A 25,745-nucleotide genomic window follows, 5' to 3' on the forward strand; every position below is an offset into this window, starting at 1 on the left:
GCTATCATATTATGGACAGCTTTGTTTTTACACTAAAATTAGAATAAGCTAACACACACTATTTCCCATTTTTAAGGGGGGTATTCAATTCCTGTCGCTATTTCCGTCAGGGAAAATAGCGGCGGGCACCTATTCAATACTGTCTTGTCCAACATCATTGAAGAGGCAGATCGACACAACGGGCCCAACTTTTAAAGCTGTCAAGCCAGTTTTATCGATTATGGCCAGAAATTGTCGCGATTACGGCCGAATCTCGACAACCCATGGCTGCTTACGCGGACACTCCCCCTTTTTGCTGATCACCAAGTGGGACATTGAATCCTGCCTGGTGATATGCTGTCGAGCAAAACTAAAATGAGCCAGGGTCACGGCTGTTGGGATGATCGACAACTGTGACCCGGGATTGAATACCCCCTTAATCTCTGCACATTTTAAGTCTACCCTACTTGCGGTGCAACATGCCAGTTTGCCAATGTGCGAACTGAAAATTAGGCCCAAAATGTTTATATCATGAAATACTTGTAGAAAAAATTGTATAATTTACCTGTATTCCTCGAATGATTCCTGCATTTCTTCTTCACCAAAAGGGCTCCATTCCATGGCATAGCCCTCATTCTGTTCCTGCAGCTCGGAGGTAGGCCCCATCGTCTTCTCCTCGGCTAGGAAGTCAGGTAAACCTCTGTGCATCTGATCTGTGGAACAATAAGATTTGCTTTCTATAAGCTGTAATGCTTCTACAGGGTTTGTGCTGTTTGATGTGATGCGTGCTCTAAAGACTGCTTTGTGTTCAGCTGCACGAGCTGTATAGAAAAAAAAAACTCTTATGAAATCATTGTGACACCAGGGTAAATTAATGTCAGATTGAATATGAATACCCAAGCGAGAGATGTGATTAAACAAAGTGAAATGCGTTATCTGAAAGATATTTTTATTTGAAGGCCTCAGAGTATACCAATAAAGAATTTAAAGGAGTAAAAGAAGGATGTTGTGTTCTCTTCTGTCCCTGTTGTGAAGGCAAGAAGACTTGTCTACCAGGTGAAGAGTCATTTTTAAAGGATAATTTGCATGCATATGACACCTTGATTATACCATACTGTATATTAAATATTTATGTCATGTACAGTAGGTATTGTACAGGGTATGGAACACTTGCTAAAGTAGAACACACAGATGCACCCCATTGATTTGTACAATGTGAGTGTGATTTGAAGTTGTCTCCATGTTTGTATTTTGTGTTCTAGACATCAACAGTCCTGAATCGCGAGTATATGCATCCACATCAAGCTATCATTATTAACTTGGAAACTGCATTAGTTGCATGTCCATTTAATTTATGGTCAAAGTTGAAATATCTTCATGTAGAGTGATATATTTGGATCATCACTTGGTGTCATAGATCTGATTACTCAGTGATGAATGGGGGCAGTGAATAACTAAATAACTGTACATGGTTAGAGTTGGAAATAAAATGTGAAGGGCCATTTTATAAAATGTATTGCTTAGATACAAAAAAACATGCTAAATAGATATATGTCTATATTAAACAGATGTTTAAGAAAAACCATAAAAACTAATCACATTTTTACTGTCATTTGGTAGGTCAGTGTAGAAAATGAAAAGAAGCATCTGATTGGGTGCAATATGCAACACTTTTTTTTTTTTTTTGTAAATGTTCTGAAATTAGAAAATTAATGGTTTTGGTAAAGACGCCATGATCATAGAAACTTGTCTGTTGACTGCATACATCCTGCAAACACATATGGTGACATATTTCTAAAAAGCCAAAATGGGTACTTATGTACTAGACGGGCGCCCAATTTGCATATGTACGGTAACTTAGGAAAATCGCATCGCATCACATGTGCCATTTTAAGGGTCATGCGATGCGATTTTCCTATGTAATTTATTCACTGCTCTGTTAGCCCCGGGGGATCGCATCGCACCTCCGGCCAAATCGCTGGGCCTCGCTGAGCTCGCCACGCTTCGGGGTGGTGTAGATAGTGGGGAGGTGCCTAAAACCTCATTGTATGTCATACAATGATATTATTGTATAGGTAATGTAATGGCATCGTACACCCTATAAAATCGCATGCCGTTGTATGCGATTTTGCGGGAGGTGCAATGCGGTGTGATCCCCCGGGGCTAATAGAGCAGTGAATAAATTACATACGAAAATCGCATCGCACCGCACGGCCCTTAAAATGGCCCATGCGATCGCATGCGATTTTCCTACGCAGAATAGCCCACTAAGCAATTTGTCTACTACATAAGTACCTTTTTATTTTCATATTAATAAAATGAAATCGATTTTTTTTTTAATTTGTGTTATAAAAAAAAAATAGTAAATTTTTTTTTTCAATGTTCTAATTCACGCATGCATATAATCGGCAATGGTAGCCCGGTAAAGCAGTATGCCAAACTACTTAAATTCTGACTATGGGTCCGCTCCAGAAATGGTAGAATTTGTACATTAGCTGTATCTTTGGATGATAATATGCTAGTAACACTGCAGGATGAGTCTTGTATAAATAGATGCCTCCTGCATGCTTGTTTGACCGCAGCCATTTAAGTAACTCCCAGGTAAATCATGGGTTACTCATGATGATTGTGCTGCTCACGATACAGAGACCAGGCATTACCCCTCATAGAAAATGGGGAAGACACCCTCCCCTCTCCATTTTTTTGAAATGCTGCCAAGCTCCTCCCACCTCAACTCCGAAATACTGGCAGTCTATCAATCAGGCTGCTTGGAGGTCCTGCATGCAGGGATGCAGGATAGATACTACACATCTGAGATGTATGTAAAACTTTTGAGTTACAGTACGTACATATTATAATCAAGCCCTTAATTATTTACAATAAAATAACTGTTATGTAGCAAAAAAAAATATTTGAACAAACTGTCATTTTCTGAATTTCCTAATTTGACAATCTATTTAAATACGTACATGTGTAATATATACTACTGCCCACATATTGCAACTTACTACTTATTTCTATGGTTACTAAACTCTCACTGGAATTTATAAAATGCTTTCCTTATCTTCATTATCACTTTGTTTAGTATCTATGGAGACTGATGAGTGAGTCATTTCTTTCACATTATCTGATAACTGTTGTTAACAACTGCGGATACCAAAATACTTAAGGTGCGTACACACGGGGGCGATTTTGTGCAAAATCGCGGGAAATATGGTCGCTGAGCGACCATATTGCCCGCAATGGGAGTGTGCACCGGCGATATATCGCCGGGTGCGCGCTCCCGTTTTTGCCCCTGTGATAATCGCTGGTCGCAGGAACATACTCCTGCGACCAGCTGATTACCACTGCCGGGCTCCCCCCAGAAGTTTCTTTTTCATCAGCGACCATCTCTGGTCGCTGATGTAAAGTAGAAACTGAGCAATATATTGCTCAGCCATATATTGCTCAGCCATATATGGCTGAGCAATATATCTCCCCCGTGTGTACACAGCATTATTGTTCAATATGAATATGACCACCAGGCTTCATAAAAATCTCCAGAATAAGCAAGTGTACAAAGTAATGGTGCCTCATCTAATAATTTCTGGGGTGACTTTTTGGTGTTTTCCAAGTTTTGACCACACATGTTAATGGGACTATGTAAAAACCAGACCCGGACTAGGTGTCCTGTCCTGGGGGTGTCTTGTCCGGGGGTGGTGGGGGGGGGGGGGGGGTGGGGGGTGTGCATGTGATAGCTATCACCAGGGACATGGGGAAGGGGAGATTACAGCCTCCCCATGTGGTCTGGACCATCCGGTTTTTGCTACATGCCCGAACCATACAGGGAGGCTTTATTCTCCCCCTCCTCCTCTCCCTGGTGACAGGTGTCACAGGCAGCCCCCTGGACAGACACCCCCAGACATTAATGCCCCCCCTCTCCCCGCACGGGACGCTACAAACTTCAAAATGCAGAGATTGATGTCCGGTCCGGGGTCTTGTCCTCGTCTGGGTTTTACCCATACCCATATTAACCGTCAATAAGATATCTTGACAGGTATCTGTCTACCCAGCAATCAGGTCTTGTGGCTTAATGGTTTGCTGGTTAAGCTTTGTAACATTTTCACTTATTATTAATGCAATTATTTCCAGAGGCACAATTTGGCGCCAGCAAGACTTTATTGCACAAATTAATTCCTCTAAGAACAGCAGCTGTTCAGTAAGAAGATAAAAAAAGTAATTTCTGAAAACTGAATCTCATTGAAACATTATTGTGATTATGAATATGCAATTGAAGCATACAAGCGAAATGTCTACTTTCTGTATGTCTTTAGCATTCCCCCTGCCACCCCGTGCAACCTACAGATGTGTTTTGTGTCTGAAGTACACCTGGTGCAAATACTTTTGATATTGAGCTAGATGCACTTTGATATACATCTAAATGTACATATTAACATAACTTTGTTTCTATGAAATTTCCAGGGGGATTCACATTGCCCACATATACCATGATTGCTGACAGATACCATGGCAACATTCATATTGTTGACACTTGAATGCCAAGCAGCATGCTACCATCTTCGGAATGTTAAGATTAGTCTGCGGGGGAGCAGTGTGCAGCGTGGCGGAGGAGGTGAGGGAGAGGGCAGAGGCAGCGCTGCAGCCCCCCGGCAATGAGTACTGAAAGCCCCTGGAGCAGGACGGCCATTGACGAGCAGCGCGGTGTGTCCCCCCGGCAGCACCATCGGAGATGGACAGCAACGCGGACTCCCAGCAGCGAGCGCTGAGAGCCCCTAGCGCAAGATGGCTAGAGGCAGGAAAAGGATGCAGGGACTGTACCAGCTCCAGCTCTACACTCCAAAGGAAGGAGGTATGGCTACACCACCTCCACCCGGCCTCACGGACCCCCCCCTGACTCTGCCCCGGCCTCAGAGACTCACTCTCCCCCACCTCCACCACCCTGTGTGATAACTGTACTGTCTCTGCCTATATTGTTACCCACCTGGCTGCTTCCTGTCACTCATTTTGCGACAAATCCCTCATTACGACCCCCATTGCAATTTAATTGCTGCATGCTCATTGTGGCTCAAATGCACTCAAGTAAAACATTGACCAATCTGTGTGCTTCAGCCGCTTTGTAACCACATCTGAATGAGGCACCCATTCGTACCCATTTGATCTTAAATACAGCCTAATTTGGCTGATTTGCCACTTTTACGAACGACACCTCCAGCCGGTCATGTGTATTAATGAGTACTCCATTAATAGAACTCGGCCGTATATGGCCATGAGTCCTATGGTCGTCAGCTAATTTTCTTACATTCGTATTGCTTCATTTGGTGGGGAATTCAGCAGAAAATATGAATGGAAAATGCAACACATTTTCCATCCGTATTGTGCTGAAGCCTGCATAGATCAGTCAGATCCATAAAGGCTTCTCTTCCCCACCAGTATAACCAGCCCCAGCCCCGGGCTCTTTGAGCCGGTGCTGGTTGCAGAAATATAGGGGTAAAACTTGCATAGGGGTCCCATGTATTTCTATAACCACAGGGCTCTTGGCCCAGAGCTGGTTCCCAATAAAGGGGTCCAGTGTCGGACTGGGGCATGAAGGGCCCACCAGGGAAATCACTCACAGGGGCCCACCAAGGGGCGTGTTGCGCGCCGCAGGCGCGTCCGATTTTTTTGGGGGTGTGGCCTAGCAATATGGGGGTGTGGCCTATTTCAATGAGACCACGCCCCCATTGTTGACGCTGTGGGGCATGCCTAGTGGCTCTGAGCTGCTGGCTATGTCCCCGGCAAGGACAGAGAGAGTGACAGCAGACAGAGAGTGACAGCGAGGACACAGAGAGAGCCACATATGTATATTGAGCATCATTGTGTGTGGCAAATGTATAATGGGCATCACGGTGTGTGGCCTATGTATAATGAGTCCATTATACAGTGCAAATGCACTGTGGGCAAGGCACAACTGGCACACAGATAGTTACGTCCCTGTGTGGGACACAGATCAGGCTGCTTCTGCCTCCACCCATACACATTATTATGTTTTTCACTAGTGTTTAATGACAGGTGTTGGTGCACTGCCCTACCCTAAAACAACCACTGACTGCCAAGATAATGATCTTTCTTTTACTTACCATGTTCTTGGTCTTCTTTCTTCTCCTTCTGTCTTTCTCTTTTCTTCTCCTTCTGTCTTCTAGGGCTCCTCGCTGTATGCTCCTCACTGAATGATGCAAAATGTTATGAGGTGGGAGGGGGTCTCTTTTCAAGTGTAAAGGCCCCCCTCCACTAGTGCACTTTGGAATGTTTAATCCGATGCAGAGCAATCAAATCAAATCAAATTAAAATGTAAAATGGAGGTAGAATCTACCTTCATTTTACATTCCCTCTCCCCTAGGACCAAATAGCAGCATCTTCTACCAGGTACCAGCATCTTCTACATTCATACATACTACACCCACTGCCGCTCTCATTCATACATACTACACACACTGATGCTCTCATTCATACATACTACACACACTGACGCTCTCATTCATACATACTACACTCACTGCCGCTCTCATTCATACATACTACACACACTGTCGCCCTCATTCATACTATACACACTGCCGCCGTCATTTATACAAACTCCACACACTGACGCCGTCATACATACATACATACTACACACTGCCACCCTCATTCATACATACTACACACACTGGGCACCTTCTTCATCTTGCACCTTTGCTGCCCGCTGAGGTGTACAGAGGCGCTGGGCACTTTGCTAGTTGAGCCTGTACCCAGCTGCCTGCTTCAGAGTAAAGCTCAGAACTTGGGCCAAAGGAGGAAGGGAAGCGGGACCACAGCACTGGGAGCGCTGCTTGTGCAGCCTGTGACTGTACCCAGCCGCCCGCAGCAGGAGAGGAGGAAGACGGGACTGCGGTGCTGGGCACTTTACTTGTTCAGCAGCCCGGTACCCAGCTGCCTGTGCACAGTTCAGATGCCACGGCAGAGGAGGGGGGTGGCGGACCCCAGCACTGGGAGCGCTGCTTGTGCAGCCTGCCCACAGCAAGAGAGGAGGAAGACGGGACTGCGGTGCTGGGCACTTTACTTGTTCAGCAGCCCGGTACCCAGCTGCCTGTGCACAGTTCAGATGCCACGGCCAGCACATAGGCCCCCCACTCAGATAATAGTACAGCACAGTAGTAGTAGTAGTAGGTTTATTTATAAGGCGCCGCAAAGTGTCCGCAGCGCCGTACATAGCAAAAAAAAAAAATTATTACAAGGTAACGTACAGGGTGTGTTGAAATTGCCTAAACAGCATGTAGGCCCCCAATAAAATACACTACATAGGTCCCCCACTCAAATAGTACAACACATAGCCCCCCCATATAGTACATTACATAGGTCCCCCACTCAAATAGTACAGCACATAGGCCCCCATATAGTACAGCACATAGGCCCCATATAGTACAGCACAGCACATAGGCCCCCAATAAAATACATTACATAGGTCCCCCACTCAAATAGTACAACACATAGCCCCCCCATATAGTACAGCACATAGGCCCCCATATAGTACAGCACATAGGCCCCCATATAGTACAGCACATAGGCCCCCATATAGTACAGCACATAGGCCCCCCATATAGTACAGCACATAGGCCCCCCTTATAGTACAGCACATAGGCCCCCCTTATAGTACAGCACATAGGTCCTCCCTACCCAGATAATATAGCACATAGGTCACACACACACACACCTAAACAAAAAAAAAAGGGACTATAAAAAAGTTAATACAGCACCAGCACATGGTTAGGTTAGTTACCTACCATTTTGCAGAAGGGGTCCAAAAGCAGCAAGCAGCTCCCTCTTCACCAGCCGGGAGGTCTCGGGACATCTACCCCGCAGTTCGTATCCTGCAGCCGGGGGAGGTGGTTACCATGCGGGCGGGGATCTTTGCTTGGGGCCATGGTGGCAGTTGCTCCCGTCCCGTGCAGAGTCCTGTGCTGCGCCGGCGGGAGTCGGGAGAACTGTGGCGTGTGGCTGCGTCGTCTGATGTCATGACGCAGCGCAGCACAGCAGTCAGTGTGACAGGGTCCCAGGCACATCCCAGGCACTGTGACACATCCACACAGCCTGCACACAAGCAGCCGGGTCCCTCCTCCTTCACTTGGGGTGACTGATCCCCACAGCAGGAGGGGGAGGCATCAATGACCTACTCTTACTGCCGGCAGCCTAGCCTCCCTGCGCCGGAATGCCAGTCCCCGCCCCGCCGCCCCCACCCCCTGTGCTGTGCACCGCTCACACGCAGCCTGGCTGTCAGTCATTATCACTGACAGCCAGGGACCCCAGCCCGGCGCCGTCCTCACCTCACGTCTGCACTGCCACTGGCGCCGCTGCCTGTGCACGGCGCATTGAAAAGGTGTCACCCCCGATACCGGTGACACCCGGTGCGGCCCGGCGGCACCCCCCCACCGGCCTTCTGATGCCACTGCCCGGCGGCACATTAGGTTAGTGTTAGGCCCCGCCCCGCCAGGCCAGTCCGAGCCTGAAGGGGTCCCCTCCTCCAGGGCATCCCCAGCCTGGACTGTGTGCCCCTGGGCTGTGGGTGCAGAGCTGATAGAGATTGCGAGCAGGGCCCTCCTACATTTTGACTGTCTGTAAATACCCTGTTTGTTGTATCACTGTCTCCTTTGTAAAGCGCAACGGAATATGCTGCGCTATATAAGAATCTGTTAATAAATAAATAAATAATAGTGTAAAAAAAGAGAAAACATAAGGTATTGGGTTTTGTAGTAGAACTACAAGCCCCAGCAAGCCTCCCTCACATGCTGGGACTTGGAGAATCACAAGTCCCAGATTGCGGAACATTAATGGGCATGTTGGGACTTGTAGTCCCACTACAAAACCAATATCTAAAGAACTGACCCACACAAATTATAAAGTATAATTTTATTACACACTCCATACATATAGACTTGGTATTCTTCTCTAGTAGAATTCATAGGGTACCTACGCAGCTCCTCCCCAAGAATGAGGGAAGCCTACGGGGAAGCTCTGCACTTGATAGGCTGTGCGCAGCTCCGTAGACGCGCATGGTTTGAATTTAACATGTGAATCTATGGCTGGTTCCCACCATAGAAGCCTATGTTAAAGTTCTAACATCATACCTTCGAACAGTTCCTCTTCTAAGAGCCAGAAAGTTGGGAGGTATGTAAGCTATGGTGGTAACCAGTATTTCAGATACACACACACATACATACACACATACATACGCACACACACACACACACACACAATAGGGGAAAAGGATGTATATTTTTAACATTATTAGATTAATTCTGTACATTTAGTTCCTGTATTGTTTGACTGTGGTATGGCACAAGTATAATGATACAACATCTAGAGCAGCGGTGCCACCTGTCTGCCAACATAAACCCCTGCAGCCTGTACCATTGTTCTTTTACAGATAGTGAAACTTGCAAACAATATTAAATAGAAAAAAAGATGAGTTTTCAAGGAATGTTGTCATGAAAGGTCTTCATAAAGTAGTGATTATATATAGCATACACTAGTTGTGTTATTTGTGAATAATATTACAAAAGGAATTTCTAAGAGATTTATGAAATACCTGATATTATTACTAGTCAAAGCACCGGACTATGCCTTGATCTCTTAGTAAACGAGTTACGTAATCACAATTCCATCAGTGAGTATAGCTGTGATAGTGTGGCAAATGTTATGTTGCATTAATCAAAAGCTGCCTTTGTTTTTCTGTGTTATAAATATGTTTGTGTGTGTAAATGTTTTTTTTTAAATGGCCCTGTACCAGTGCAATACCTTCTCACCCTTAATAAGGGACCCACACACACTCGTTGGCCACCTGTTTAGCAAAAATAGTTTGTTCTGCCATTAACAAGATCGCATTCATTGTAATGGGACAATTAGAAAACATTCTGGTGCATTGTAATGTAAATTATACTGTGGGATGATTTTACGTGTAATGTGTAGAAACTAGAAATGCGTAATCCCAAATTAATCCTGGGGGACATTTAAAAAAGCAAGTACATTGGTTATTTCATGTAAAAAAAACTATAATAAACCAATCAGATGTGTCCTTTCATTTAATAACCTGTGCTAAGATAAATTACAGGTTGCAGTTATGTGTTACATGAGCAACAGTTACTAAAAATGCCCCCACTGACTGTTATACATTTCCCCTTCTTACCTTTACAGTCTGGAAGAAATCCTGAAAGTAAATGAGGTGAAATCTCCTCCAAAATAGAACAAAATGCACAGAAAGCGCTGGGACCTTTAGCAGCAAGTTTGTCGAGGAAAATCTCAGCTTTTTTCTTACTGCTTTCACGAGAGAGAATGTCTCTGTACTCTTCCAAGGAGAAAATCTTTTCATAGACAAGGTACGAGAGGACTTTATTCACGTCCAGCTCTTCAAGTATCATTTCTCGGTGATTATTAAGAATCACTGAGGGCCATTTCTTCCCATCTTCATGTTCTCTTTTTACCGGGCACGCAACGTTGTGAAACCAAGACTTTGCGGTCCTGCCCAGCATCTTGACTTTGTACTGGAAGATGTGAAATTCCAGTACCACATGTTCCAAACAGAGCTCTTCATAATGTAATATGCACATAATGTGTACAGAGGGAACGCAACTGCATTCTGCTGTTACAATTAATTTAGTCCTTCTGCCTCAATGAAGGCCTTTCTAGACCGGTCTAGACTGGGATGCACAACGGTTTACTGTGTGCAGTTACTTAAGAGGATTACCAGACACTAATAAGCCCTTTACAACTAATAAAGCCTGCGGTAACACAAGACAGGGCACACGGAGATGACTAGTAAACAACTCATTGTCTACATTTCAACTAAAAAGACCAGGAAAAATTAGTAAATAAAAGGCAATACCATGAAGGCAGTGATGAAAAAAAGGTGATGGTTGGATTGATTTTACTAGAATTCACTGGACTGGCAATGATGCCGCATTAAGGAGCAGATTTATCAACGTTTGGGAAGAGATAGAGTGGTGGGGGGCGCAGAGTGGGGGGCGCAGAGAAAATTGGGGGCGCCGCCAGGGGGCTGCGGTTCTATAGTTACCCGCGGTCTGCATTTTGCCCGGTTCTCTGCCGGGACCTGTCTGACCGTCACGGTCCCGGCCGGCTCCTGCTGCAATGAAAACTGACAATTAGAAAATGGCTGCCCCCATACTGCAGACAGTTTTCTGTCTGCAGTATGGGGGCAGCCATTTTCTAAGAGTCAGTTTTCTTTGTTGCAGCAGGAGCCGGCCGGGACCGTGACAGTCAGGCAGGTCCCGACAGAGAGCCGGGCGAGACACAGACCGCGGGTAAGAAGGGGGGCAGGTTAGGTGTGTGCGGGGGGGCGCCAAATAAACGTGCGACGGGGGGGCGCTAAATAGTTAGTTACGCCCCTGGGTTGATCCTATTAGGTGCAAAGGGTGCGAGGTGCCATTCGGGTGCCGTTTTCATGTGTTTAAACACCGAAAATGGCACCCTAATGAAGCCGATCTGGCACCCTTCACTGGGCCGAATTTGCTTAAAATTGCTTGCACCCCTATGGAGCTGCGAGTGCTTTTAATGGAATTCAGCCCGCCGTAAAGTGCGTCAGGTACCATGATGATTTGCACTTGAAAATCATCTGCACGGATTAGGATCGACCCCTGTATCTGAAAAATAATGGTTAGGACCTGACTGGTTGGTACTTTATCAAGCTCTACAAGCTCTGATACATATTCCCCTATTTGTTTTACTGGAACTTTGGTAACAGGTCACTGGGGACTGTAAATGGCATAAGCAGTACAGTTGCTAATGGGGTAATTATTAAATGCAGGGCCATCTTAACAACACTATGGGCCCCCAGGCAAAGCAGTACAATGGGGCCCCTACCTACACTAACACTTACAGGAATAAAAATGTAAATTCTCAATAAAATTATGCTTATACTTATAGGTAATTGCAATCAAATCAGTGTTTAAACATTTAAAAAAAAAACATCCTGTAGCGCAGAGATTAATCCACATAAACGTTTGGACAATATAACAAGACTTGGTACTCTGTTGGTAAATCATAGAGAAGAAGATGGCATTAGGCTGCTCTGGGGTTTACACAGACAGGATTTTCCACTAAGGAAATAGGCGAGGCATGATGAGTAAACTAAGAAAGCATACAAGATACACAGGAAGCTATAATTAAATATATGTATTCTGCGGCATAGACTAGCACTTAGTTATAGTCAAAAAGCTCTCACATATTGGCCCTTATTCAGATCTGATCTTAGTACAAATTTGTTCTCAAAATGGGCAAACCCATGTGCACTGCAGGTGGGGCAGATGTAACATGTGCAGAGAGAGTTACATTTAGGTGGGGTGTGTTGAAACTGAAATCGATCTGAATAAGGGCCATTATTTGGCATTTTGCCTTGGTAAATCCTGCCAGGTCCAACCTGTTGCCAAAAATTCCCCCAAAGGTGGCAGAGAGCTGTGAGATATTTTCCCAGTGGTCATGTGCGCCTCATGGTGTAGCTAATTCTCTGCTGCTGTTGCTTCTTCAGGCTCTGCCCTGCAAGTACCATCTTACATTTTCTGCATCTGTCTGATTCTCCCCCAGTTCTTACCTAGTACCATGGAGTTCCACTGTTCTTATCTCAAAATTAAAACAATTATGGGTAGATGTTCATTTACTCAAATAGAATGTAGAGTAGATCAAGGAGTATACATACAATTCTGAGCAATATGTCTGCAGCTGAAGACACGTGTCTTCCAGTCTTTGTAAAGTTCTGTACAGATCTTGAGATGGGTAATGTTCTTCTGGTGGACCTGTCAGAAAGAAAAGTACTGCATATTTTATTTTGGTTAAGAAGATGCTTCAAGACCACATGGCCAATAACAGCTCCACCCATTTCTTTAATATGCCATAATAAGGTTGCAGAAGGTTAGAGAATTGCCCAAGACCTGTAAGACACCTGTGGAGAGACTCAGCCTGAATCCTGCATTTATAACCCTACCACGGCAGCTGAGAGGGGGAGCAGGTACTAATAACCTAGGACTGACGGAGGGGCCCGGCGGGGGCCATGGTCTACTGCACCTACTTCCCTTGCCATGCAGCAGCACAGCACATATTGGGGTGTGCTGTGTTGCCAAGTCAGAGAAACCCCTGGCTGCAAAGGCTCCCTAGCTCCCCCTGCTCTAAAACTTTTAAAAAACTTTTTAAGGGGGTGTGGCCACACCACCACAATTAGGCCACACCCCTAAAATAGGCCCAGCCAGCCTCTCAGCAGCACTGACCTCTAGAACATATCTTTGTTGTCCATTAGATGGGATGTAGTCATCCCAACATTTACAGTACTGACATGTTCACAATGTCATCATTCTGCAAGGATCAGAGGATTAGGGTTAGGATGCGGCAGATGAGTCTACGGACAGGCTATGGAAGGGGAGGTTAGTTTTAGGCACTAGGGGGAGAGTAAGGGTTAGGCTATGGGAAGAAATATACCACTTTTACACCAAAACTGCCAGGTCACACCTGGGTTTTTGGACTCGGATGCAACCCGGCAGTTGTTCCCTTTTACACCGGCGTCCCCCAGCATTATGCCGGGCGGGCGATGCCGGTGAAGTCGGGCCCTGAGCCGGTGCTTGGAGATGACATCTCCAAGCGCCGGGAAACCCGCCGACTGACAGGCTGGGGGCAAGTCCAGCACCCAGGTAAGCTGCTGGGTTGCCCCCAGCCTCCGTGCACCCCTAGCTTCCGTCCATGAGGTGAATGGATGCTGCACACAGGCATCCATTCACCTCTGCCCAGCCTCCGCGGCTGCCTGCATAGTACCGCATACCATTCACCCTGTCCAACCTCCGTACTGACCTCAGGGCGCAGCAGTCCGGAGATTGGGGCTACCTGATTGGAGGAAATGGGTCTCCGGGTCGGATAACCCAGGTTACCCATTTACACGGTCCCTGACTCCAGGGAAGCCACGTGTCCGACCCTGAACATTTGCCGGGTTGGACACCGGGTAACAGGACCCGGGTTATTTTTTTTACCCCTTTTACACCAAGCCCCAGTCTGGACTGGAGCAGCAATAACCCGGGTCATGGCTCTGGTCTAAAAGGGGTAATAGATACAGATTATATACAGTTATAATACAAATATATTTAACATATGTGTACCTCTATAACTATATATACTGTAGATGAGAGGTATCTAAATTTCGGCCCACCAGCCACTATTGACCTTCTCCAATGTCGCCCTATGACCAGACTGCAGTTTGTAGTCTTCGATCCACCACTTCATCCATGCACCTTGGCCACTGTGAGGTGAACTTTGCCGGTTTTGTTTGTGGTATAAGCAGAAGCAACAGCTACTTCTGAGAAGAATATGAACTATGCTATAGGGTAGGATAGGGATCTGGGTAGTGATTGTAGGAACAGATGAAATGATCTGGAAGAGGACAGGCACTGGGCACTATGGGCCATATTCTAGTTCACTCTTAGAGGCAAATTCCTTCTTAGCTGGACAAAACCATGCGCACTGCAGGGTGGCAGATGTAACAGGTGCAGATAGATTTAGATTTGGTGAGTTATTTTGTTTCTGTGCAGGGAAAATACTGACTGCTTCATTTTTACACTGCAATATAGATCTCACTTTGAAGAAAAACCCCACCCAAATCGAATTCTCTCTGCACATGTTACATCTGCCCCACCTGCAGTGCACATGGTTTTGTCCAGCTAAGAAGGAATTTGACTCTAAGAGTGAACTAGAATAAGGCCCAATATGTCATAAGGAATCATGTAAGATGGGGCAGGGAGCATAATGTAAGGGTGACAGAGTTAGGTCAGGACCATTATCTGGGGGAACAGGAACCAGGAACAGTGTATAGGAGGAGGAGAGATACCATAATCCAAGGATAATACAGGCCACAGACATTACCTGAGGCCCGGGATAGTATTTTAGTAGATTACAGACCAGACTTATGTCTGCAGTCACACTGCCACTGTTTGCATTGGTACAGCACAGTGAGTATTTCTGGCTAATCTTATTCATTTTAATGCTTCAAATAGATTATGATTTCCAGCAAAGAACACTCAGCTAATTGCTGGGAGGCTATGACCATTTGCTCCAAGTAATTTTCTTGATATGCCACTCCAAGAAAAAGTTTTTACAACCTTCCTTTAGATATTACTTTGAGAACCTTAGATCTTACTAAACGTTATTTGAAATAAAGTCAATTCTATAACTATCTTACTTGATTTAAAAGGCAATATGGAGTTTAAGGTGCTGTAATAAGCTGAAGAATTTCTATGGCATGTAAATGTCATGGTTGTATGTATTAATCATGAAAGTTGATACAATGCTGCACATGTAGTCAGATGTCAGTCACAGCATGGAGCATTGTTTGTGGATTGCTTCTATTATATAGAAGTCAAATTGATATAGAGTTCTCTTACATAGTGATGCATCTAGGAGGTCATTATTTAAAGTATTTAGGTATTGATTACAAATGAGACATTAAAAAAACAGGCAACAATATGCTCTTCTTTATGCACAGGGAAACATTACATTCTTTAGTGTTGGCTATTTCCACGACAGATAACGTGGCAAATACTTTAGGCAAAACATCTGGAGCATTTCTTGGATTGTTGCCACGGTACTTAGTTAATGTATCTTAGCTGAGAAACTGCAGGACAGTATGAACGCTATAGTAATTGCACGTCTCATGAAACCTGTTTTTCCTGGTGCTATAAATCCTTGAAATGATTCTGCTTAATGAAACAGGATTAACAATAGAGATTATTACAATCCTAGTTGAATTATTCTGCCATTAGTAATCTGTCAGTAGGGATATTACATGTTATTTCACTTCTTAAGTGACAGATGTCAGGTCTACCAAACATCTGTCATTTCTCTTAGCTGCAAATGCCATCTGGTGACACCATACACTCTGCTGTATTTGCATGTACAGTAGGTGCCTATGCAGTGTGCAGAGAGCAACAGATACATTGCAGTAAATGTAATAGGATGCGAGGAGCCAGAGTTGTAGGAGTTTGTCCAAGAGCAATGCCTGATCAACCAATAGGGCGCAAGCACTGGGGCTTTATTAGCATACGGCACTTGTGTATTAGCCTACGGCACCTGTAACCTTTAAATAGGCCCTGTCTTATGCTTGCCATACATATGTGAGATATCGCATACAATCCTTTGATTTCGACCGCATCTGGCCGATAAATCAAATGATTGTATGCACAAAATATGTACCATTCGACGCGATGCGCGGGCACGCCGATCGAATGTCGCGTCTCACGGTCTTACGTACTGCACATAATATTTCTCGAATTGTATGTGCGGTCGAATGCTGTTTTGTGCGCATGCGATTTTTCTAAATGCCGACGTGCGATTCTTGAAGAGTTATGGTCACTTCCTAGCCCCTCCTCTTTTTTTTATTGAATGGTGCATTCGATAAATCACATGATCGAATGCAAAATCGAATGCACTAAAATGCTTTTTTCATGCGATTTATCGAATGCTGAGCTTCAAGGGAAATCGAACCCGAGATCGAATCGAATGCAATCGCACATATGTATGGGCAGCATAAGGCTTTTATTAGTATTATTATTGTTTATATGGCACCACTTCGGTTCTGTAGCACCTGACAATACATAAATGAGCAAAAACAACCAAATAACGAATTATAGTATTTATTTACAGTTTCTTATATAGCGCAGCAGATTCCGTTGCGCTTTACAATTGTAGACAGTGATAAAACAAACTGGGTAACAGACAGACTTGGAGGTAAGAGGGCCCTGCTGCAAGCTTACAATCTACAAGACAATTCAGGACAAGTGCAGTACATGGTAGGTGAAGACAGTTGCATCAGGGGACAGGACACTGAAGCAATAATCAGGATAGCAGATATATACATATATATATATATCATAAGAATAGCACATAAGGAGAGAGGGCCCTGCTCGTGAGAGTTTACAATATAAAGGGAAGGGTGAGACAGACAGAAGTGACACAAAAGGGGTAGAAGTGAGCATAAACAAAAGGTTAGGATGAGCGATGACTGGGTTTTCTACAGAAGAGTGGGAAGATGAGCAGCTCAGTCTTGCTGTCCATACACACTGAACAAAACCATATGCGCTGCAGGAGGGGCAGAGGTACCATGTGCAGAGAGAGTTAAGCAGCCCATACACGTCCCGATGTGGGCGTACGTTGTGGGCTGCAATAGCAGGGATCACATTGCATTGCATGTGCATGCGTTGTGCATGCAATGCGATGCAATTTGATGAAACCTAAGTACAAAAAGTATGTGCAAGCACATACTTTTTGTACTGTGCGATGAGGTGCGCGGGAGCGCGCACCTCAAAGCACACATCGGCTCAGCACGCTTAGCAGCATGTATGGGCAGCTTAAGAGATGGTGGGGTGTGTTCAAACTGAAATCTAAATTACAGTGTAAAAATAAAGCAGCCAGTATTTACACTGCACAGAAACAAAATAACTCACCCAAATGTAACTCTCTTTGCCCATGCTACATCTGCCCCACCTGCAGTGCACATTGCTTTGTCCATTAAAGAAGGACTTTGCTTTTGCAAACCAACCTGCATCACCCATTATGTCTCTCCTGTGGCCATGCCCCCATCATCCTGACCAACTGGAAGTAGGGAAGTCCACTGATGGGATTCCGTCTATGATTTACACCTTTGAGGGTCATTATTGGTGGCAAGATTTGGCTATTGGTGTTCCAATTAGGGAAGGGATGAAGTGCATTGTGGGATGTATTTAGGTTCATCCTGCAGGTGCAGGGACACAGACTACAATGGGCTACCGCCATCTCAGAATGGTGGCAGCCTAGGGACCTGATGGGATGCTGCCCGATATTGATACAGGGCAGTATTGCATGTATCGCATCCCCCATAGCAGGGAAGAAACTAGGATTTATGGCACCCAATGCAGACATTAATCTGGGCCCCTACATCCTCCTACACTACAACACACTGGGCCAGATGCACTAAACTTCAAAAGTGATAAAACTGAGAGTGATAAACAGCCAGCCAATCAGCTTCTACCTGCCATGTCACAGACTCTCTTTGAAAAATGTCAAGCAGGAGCTGATTTGCTGGCTGTTTATCACTCTCCATTTTATCACTTTTTGAAGCTTGGTGCATCTGGCCCATAGACACACATATATTGCACAAGTAAACAGGCACCACGGGCACATTGACAGCACATACATTGTATAGGCATCCTGACACACACACACTTATACTGTACACATGTTTTGTGGGATGTATTTGGATGTCATCCTGCAGGTGCCTGGACACTAGGGTGACCAACTCATCCCTTTAATCCGGGACACATATTAATTACACAGGTTCTGTGGCAGTTTTAAACCAGGTGAAATGGAGTCTTGGGTGTGGCAGTTTAAAACCAGGTGAAAGCCAGCCACAGAACATGTGTAATTAATATGTGTCCCGGATTAAAGGGATGAGTTGGTCACCCTACTGGACACGGAATCTGCTCATGCATGGTCAGAGCTGACCCCCCGCCGACTGCACTGCCCCACCAGCAGTGCAGTCCATAGCCCACAGGCTATAATGGGCTGCCGCCAGTGTTCACTCTAAGCTGTGCGTGCGCACACAACTCGACGAGCGTGCGCACAGACATTACATCAGAGCGCACAAAGCAGCAGTGGTCCCTTTTTGCAGTTGTGGACTCAATTAATGTGTGTTTCAAACAATTAACTACATTGTGTGCTGTGTTTTGAATGTTTAAATGTTTAATATCATTTTGAAGTAAAGTTAACACAAATGCTGAATGTCATTTTCCAGTTATATATATAAGTGACGCACAAAAATTTCAATTTCCTTCCAAAGTTGCACAGCCAAAATCTTCTGCCGCACACAGCCTTCGTAAAATTAGAGGGAACATTGGCTGCCGCCATCTCAGAATGCCGGGGACTCGATGCAATGCTGCCTGATGATACATTGGGCAGTATCAGTGCGTACCCCTGCGAATGCAGGCATGCCCATGCTTGCTCGGGCGGATAGCGGGCATCTTAAAAGTAAGTATAGACTTATTTTTCAGAGCGAAGGCTAGATAAATCATTAAATGTTGAGCAACCATTGAATGATTGCAGGGTATTGCTCGGCGGTGCACGTTCGTTCGGTGGGGCGGCGTTTACCTGCTTGCTGAATCAGGCCCTATGTCCGTAACGCATTTTTTTGGGTGGAGGAACATGAAGGGAGTTATATTTAACATGTGTACATGTTCTGTCTCAATACAAATGTGTAAGCGATATTACCTTGATAAAATAATGGTTACGCTTTAGAATACTATATTTATAAAAAAAAACTTCCCCACCCAGGTAGTACTGCCGCTGCTGTGCAGTTACAATGTGATAGATCCCAGCTGTGTGGAAGGAAATAAGCAGCAGCAGTACAGGGACAGGCAGTAGGCTGGCAGCAGTGAGCCCGGGCCTGCAGCAGCTGTCACAGTCTCTCTGCAAGCATCGCAGGACTGTGGAGGATCATGGCCGGCCAGATCGCAGACCGTCTGACCATTCAGGAGGAAGAGATCCGCTGGCTGAGCGACGAGATCGGGCGGCTGCTGGAGCTGGGCATGCACGGGACCGTGGACACCAACCCGAGCCCGGAGCTGGAGCAGCTGAGGACCGAGAACGAGAAGCTGAGATACCGCATAGTGCACCTGCAGCGCTGCCTGGAGGAAGAGCAGGAGAGAGGCCACCGGGCAGCGGACGCTCAGCCCATAGACGAGGACCAGACCAGGCCCGAGCACCAGGAGAGCCCCCGGGAGGAGGAGATAGGCCAACAGCGGGGACAGGACATGCAGAGGCCGCAGGCGGTTGGTGCACGTGAGGACAAAGGAGAGGTGAGCGCCCCGGCAGCAGCAACAGCCCTGGCTGACTGTTACACCCAGTGCCCGGCCTCCCCAGCTCATGTACTGAGGTCACTTCTGTCTGTCTGCTGCTATATTGGCCGAGGAGTGTTGCTGATTACCTGCTGCATTGGAGCTCATGGGGGAGAAGTTTTTGGTTGATACCCACAAATATTAGGGACTATGTAAAAACCGGACCCGGACTAATCTCCGGACTGCCGGACAGGACATCAAAATCTGCAGTCCGGAGCTTGTAGGGTCCGGTTCGGGGGGTGTTCTGTCCGGGGGGTGTCTTGTCCGGGGGTCCCTGTGATAGCTATCACCAGGGACATGGGGGAAGAGAGATTGCAGCCCTCCCCGTGTGGTCCGGACCGTCCGGTTTTTGCTACATGCCCGTACCATACAGGGAGGCTTTATTCTACCACTCCTCTACCTGGTGACAGGCAGCCCCCCCGGACAGGACACCCCCAGACAGGACACCCCCCCCCCCCCCGGACCGGAGGATACAAGCTACAAAATGCAGAGTTTGATATCCGGTCCGGGGGTTTTGTCCTGGTCCGGTTTTCACCCATACCCCAAATATTACACATTACCTCAATGTAGGATGGACTGCAGCATGTTGTATAGGGTGTAGTACATTAGCCCGTCGTCGGGATCCCGACTGGCCGGACGCACACAGCATGTTGAGCGCAACTAAGCACCTTGCAGGCTCACTGCGCATGCCACGCTGTGGGCACGCTGACTAGCTATGCAAGCCAACTATTCTATTCTCCCTCTATGGGGGTGGTGGACCCCCACGAGGAAAAATAGGAGGTGGCCGTCGGGAACCCAGCTGTCGGTGTTTTGACATCCGGGATCCTGACGTCGGGTAAATGCCTGTCGGGACCCCATCTGGCACCCGTTGTATACGCTGCAGTCTCTACAACAGCAGCTCCGATAGATCTAGAAAGTGAAGGAATCTGGCATTTGGTTCAGGACCCAGCAGCATTTTGCAAAAATTCCCCTGAAACCTCCCTGGCAATGGCTTTTGCAGAGCAGAGGCACAAACCCGAAGTGAAGGGACCGCTAATGCTATCATTTCTACAGCTGGGTACACATTATGTGCGCATGTAGAGGATGTCACTAGTGACACACAGAGTACACATATCATGAGTACACACTAAACAAGAGTTGGCCAAATTGCTCCTAGAGATCTACCAACGGTCCACGTTTTCCAGGTTACCTAGCTGGTGCACAGCTGTAGTCATTACTAACTGTCACATTTTCAAACCTGCTGCATTCATTCCTACTATAGATCCACAGGTTGCCTGAAAAACATGAACTGTTGGTAGCTCTTAAGGACAGGTTTGGCCACTTCTACACTTGACGATGTACCTGATTCATCAATCTGATTCGTGAGAATGGCCGACTTCTTCTAGTGTGTACCCAGCTAAGCACATCATTGTGACAGGTTCCTATGGGACCCACTGTCCCTGCATGTGTTATTTGGTACATTCTGGGAAATTCAATTAACCTTAACAAGAGATCAATTCAAGGGTGATAAAGAGAGATAAATGCCCAGCCAATCACCTACTAACTGCCATGTTACAGGCTGTGCTTGAAAAAAGTCAGTAAGGAGCTGATTGGCTGTATGTTTATCTGTCTTTATCACCGTTGCATTTATCTCTTGTTAAGGCTTAATACATCTGCCCCATTGATACTAAAACCTGATAATTGATACATGCCTGACCAGATGTTCGGTTCTGCACACAAATGGGACTTTACACATCACAGCCAGGATTTTAGTTGGGCCTAGCCATTTTATGTGGCTAAGGGCCTAATTCAGACTTAATTGCTAATTAGAGATTTAGCAAAATGAGCGATTATCGAGTTTGTGCACATGCGCGAGGGGAATTATTGACAGAAAATTTGAATAGATCGTAACCCTAATCCTTTCTCAGTTAGACTGCCAGTAAGCTTGAATTTAGGGGTGCAAACCTGCCATTTTCTGGGTGTGTATGAAAAACCGCAGGCATTCACAAGCCTTTTTGAAGAGGGTCTGTGGCATCAGTGATTAATGGAAGTCTCAGACCTCACATTTGCACAGACACTAAAATCCTTTCTATGGTTCGCAAATTGCATATGGATTTGCAAGTGGATGCCAATTAGCGATCCATTCGCAATTCTCTGCAATTTTCCGAGGAGCGGTTACTTTTTCTGTCTGGCAGCAGCTCACTCCTCACAGTTCACTGCAAATTTTCTCATTAGCAGTCAAGTATGAATTAGGCCCTAAATCTGGTGCTTTTGGGCTCTTCAGAAGTAATGAGTCTCTAATACCCCTTTCACACCAGCAACCCGGCAATTACCCGGCATTTTAAAGTGCCGGGTAATTTTGCCGGGTGCAGCCGGACCCCATTCACACCACCCACAAATTACTGGGTTAAAGTTTTTCAACCCGGTAATTTGCCGCGAAACTCAGGTTTTTTGGTGGTGTAAAAGGGTCAACACGGGTCTTAAATCCCGGCACTCCAACCCTGGTCAAGAGCAGGGTCGGAGTGCCGGAATTTAAGACCTGTGTTGACCCTTTTACACCACCAAAAAACCCGGGTTTCCCGGCAAAATACCGGGTTAAAGCTTTTCAAGTAGGTAATTTGCCGGGAAACCCGGGTTTTTTGTTTTTGTTTTGTGGTGTGAATGGGGTATAACTGGAGTAGCAATGAAATTATTCCGACGGGCACCCATTACCTTGTTCGCCCGATAAAGCAGTTTAATTACCCCCCCATAGAGCATATATCCAACTGTTCATATATATTTTATTCTGCATGCAAACCCTTCCTCTTTGCTTCAGCATGCAATCCCAATATCTGTGCCACACAATTTCCAGACCTATTCCTCTGCTATACTGCTGTGTCCCTGCCGTCTCCATCATCTCTACCCCATTCTGTTGCTGCAGCCAATCAGTGTCCAGAAGTTATATATAGGGCAGAGCTGGGCAACACCGGCCCTCCAGATGTTGATGAACTACACATCCCAGGATGCTTTGCATTAGTTTTGCTGTGTGGCCATGCTGAAACTGATGCAAGGCATGCTGGGATGTGTAGTTCATCAACATCTGGTGGGCCGGTGTTGCCCAGCCCTGATATAGGGGAACAATAAAGGCAGGTTAAGTCAGATTTACTAAGTTGAAGCTTGCAGTTTGGACCAGATATGTTTTGCATGTAATATTATTGATGTTTTAAAATTGTATGTAAAATCAAGATCTTGCAAATATACCACTGCTTACTAAATCCAGTGTTCCTACAAAATGAAAAAGACTCTTGGGGAGAAATGTAATAGGATGAGAGATTCAGAAAGTGAGAGATTTGGTAAGAAATCTCCAGTTTGTTTTAAAGCGGCAATCATGTACACTGCAAATCCAGTTTGATTTTGCTGTGTAAATGATTGCTGCTTTAAAAAAACTGGAGGTTTCTTACCAAATCTCTCACTTTCTGAATCTCTCATCCTATTACATTTCACCCATGAATTATTTTCATGGGCATGGTCAGTCCTCTTTGAATCTGATTTAAACACAGTCTATACTAGTACAAATGTAAGTTATTCGATACTGATGATAATGTTATAGTGGGTGCACATGGGGTGATTTTGCTTGCAGTTCGATCCCGATTTGATTGGGATCGAATTGAATGGTACGCAAAATGCATTTGATTGAATCTATAGCAGGGCTCGACAAAACCCGGGGGCCAGGTCGCCATGGCGACCAGATTCTGCTTCCTGGCGACCAGATTTGCCAGGAAGCAGAACACCGGGGAGAGTGGTGGCTTGAATTATGGTCAGCAGCAGGCCCCGCAGTGGGTTATAATTAGCGTTTCAGATAGCTTCCTTTTACGCCCTGCCCGTTTTTTTTCCCCTGCTACTTAGTTACTCTGCCTTGTGCCCGGCCGCCGATAGGCTGACAGCCGCGCTCATCAATAGGTCAGGACGCGTCTCAGCGCAGCAGGGGGCGGGATGTGGCTGGAAGAGCTGACACGCTGCTAAACTCAGAGCAGTGTGTAAGCGCTTCCAGCTACCCACGCCATGCTGACAGGCCACTCACCTTTTCTGGTGTGGGGTGAGCGGCTGTCAGCTGTAAAATGTATCTGTGCTCCACCCTGCCACACTGACACGCCGCAGCTCTCCCATGTACCTGCTCACCCCACCTCCTCTCCCACTCCGCGCAGCGGTGTGTCATCGCTGTGCGATCCCCTCTGCTGTGATCAGCTCAGCAGGGACGCATTGGTATGTGCTTTAACTGGCCGCAGAGAGACCCGGCCAAACAGCTTGCAGGGCAGCACAGCCTGGATGTAGGGACTCGGGAGGGATATTCTATATTTTTAATGTGGCGCCAATTGGAGCGCGGGTGCCTGAAGCCGGGGTCAGTGATTGGCTGCCTGGCTCACGAGCTGGCGCCAGATTTCAAATGCCTGCAGGCTGCTGGGGTCACCCAGTGTGGTGGGAGAAGAGCGACCTTGACTTCTCCCCTCAATAAGTAAGAAGGCAGCAAAAGAAGAGGCCAGGCAGTGGTGGTGAGTATTACTGCTGCTGGGGGGTATTATACTGTATGTGTTGTACTGCTGGCATCAGGGCACTACTGGGGGCATCTTGTGCAGGGCACTAGTGGCATCAGGGCACTACTGGGGGCATCTTGTGCTGGGCACTACTGGGGGCATCTTGTGCAGGGCACTACTGGTGGCATCAGGGCACTACTGGGGCATCTTGTGCAGGGCACTACTGGGGGCATCAGGGCACTACTGGGGGCATCTTGTGCAGGGCACTACTGGGGGCATCAGGGCACTACTGGGGGCATCTTGTGCAGGGCACTACTGGGGGCATCAGGGCACTACTGGGGGCATCTTGTGCAGGGCACTAATGGTGGCATCAGGGCACTACTGGGGGCATCTTTGCAGGGCACTACTGGGGGCATCTTATCGCGCTGCGGATCTTCTCTGATACAGTGGCAGCCGGGAGAGTTGTGCACCAGTCTGCTGGCTGTTATATTGAACCGTATAACCCACCGCGGGGCCATCTGCTTACGTGCCTGCTAAATGGGGCACCCGAGGCTGCTGATAGGATAACCAGCCACGGAACCCGCTGCCAGCTCTCCCTGCCAATCTCTACCTCCTGAATCCTCATCCATGATCCTGCAATAGTGCCCACCCCCTCTGTCATTTTTTTCTCGATCTTCCCCTGCCTGGCATCATGTCAGAAACCCATATGTGGCATACTATGTCATGGGCATTATGGCGTGTGGCATTATATGTAATGGGCATTACAGTGTGTGGCATAATTTGTAATGGGCATTACTGTGTTTGGTTTACCCTGTACTGGGCATTACGGTGTGTGGTATATGTAATGGGCATTGTTGTGTGTGGGATGTGTAATGGGCATTACTGTGTTTGGTTTACCCTGTACTGGGCATTACAGTGTGGTATATGTAATGGGCATTATTGCGTGTGGCATAGTATGCAATAGGTTTTATGGTGTGTGGTATAATGGGCATTGTGGCATGTGGTGTAATGGGTATGTGACACGTAATAGCCATTATGGTGTTACTTTTTGGCGCACACTGTCACTATTTTTTTTCTGGCTCCTACACTTTCATTCTGGCTCCTAGATTTTTTACAAATTTGTCAAGCCCTGATCTATAGTACAGATCTGTACTACATAGTCTTGCATGACAAGACTATTTTTCTATTCGACTTACACTACATTGGGATCGAATCTGCTTCTATAAGCAAATTGAATTGAAAAATAGTGCATATCTCACCGTGTGTACCCTCCATTACTGTTACTCATCGGGGTGGAATATTATTTTACACAGCTGTCTAGTCCTCATTGCCAGTTATATACATGTACATATTC

General features: G+C 46.2%; 2 protein-coding genes and 1 long non-coding RNA gene across 11 annotated transcripts in view; 2 read left to right on the forward strand and 1 right to left on the reverse strand.

Moving 5' to 3' along the window:
* The window catches only part of TJP1 (tight junction protein 1), a 418,488-nt gene extending 417,786 nt beyond the window's left edge, over positions 1-702 (reverse strand). For all 8 annotated transcript variants that reach the window (XM_083183779.1, XM_083183785.1, XM_083183792.1 and 5 more), the window contains exon 1: positions 545-702. In XM_083183779.1, coding sequence (XP_083039905.1) covers positions 545-687 — 143 coding nt within the window. In that variant the 5' untranslated portion in view covers positions 688-702. The remainder of the gene's footprint in view (positions 1-544) is intronic.
* The window catches only part of LOC146075000 (uncharacterized), a 33,809-nt gene extending 22,886 nt beyond the window's left edge, over positions 1-10,923 (forward strand). The window contains exons 2-4 of the long non-coding RNA XR_014473492.1: positions 588-671; positions 4,441-4,828; positions 10,186-10,923. This is a non-coding gene — a long non-coding RNA (uncharacterized LOC146075000). The remainder of the gene's footprint in view (positions 1-587; positions 672-4,440; positions 4,829-10,185) is intronic.
* Positions 10,924-18,851: 7,928 nt separating this feature from the next.
* Positions 18,852-25,745, forward strand: part of LOC146075001 (threonine--tRNA ligase 2, cytoplasmic-like) — a 65,323-nt gene continuing 58,429 nt past the window's right edge. Inside the window, exon 1 of one of the 2 annotated variants that reach the window (XM_083183796.1) lies at positions 18,852-19,035. In XM_083183796.1, the coding sequence (XP_083039922.1) occupies positions 18,988-19,035 (48 nt within the window). In that variant the 5' untranslated portion in view covers positions 18,852-18,987. Of the gene's footprint in view, positions 19,036-19,379; positions 19,863-25,745 lie in introns of those variants that run through there. The other variant, XM_083183795.1, reaches the window with a different exon arrangement.

The sequence above is a fragment of the Crinia signifera genome, chromosome 4 (genome assembly GCF_055691185.1).
Source record: "Crinia signifera chromosome 4, ASM5569118v1, whole genome shotgun sequence".
Lineage (NCBI taxonomy): Eukaryota > Metazoa > Chordata > Amphibia > Anura > Myobatrachidae > Crinia > Crinia signifera.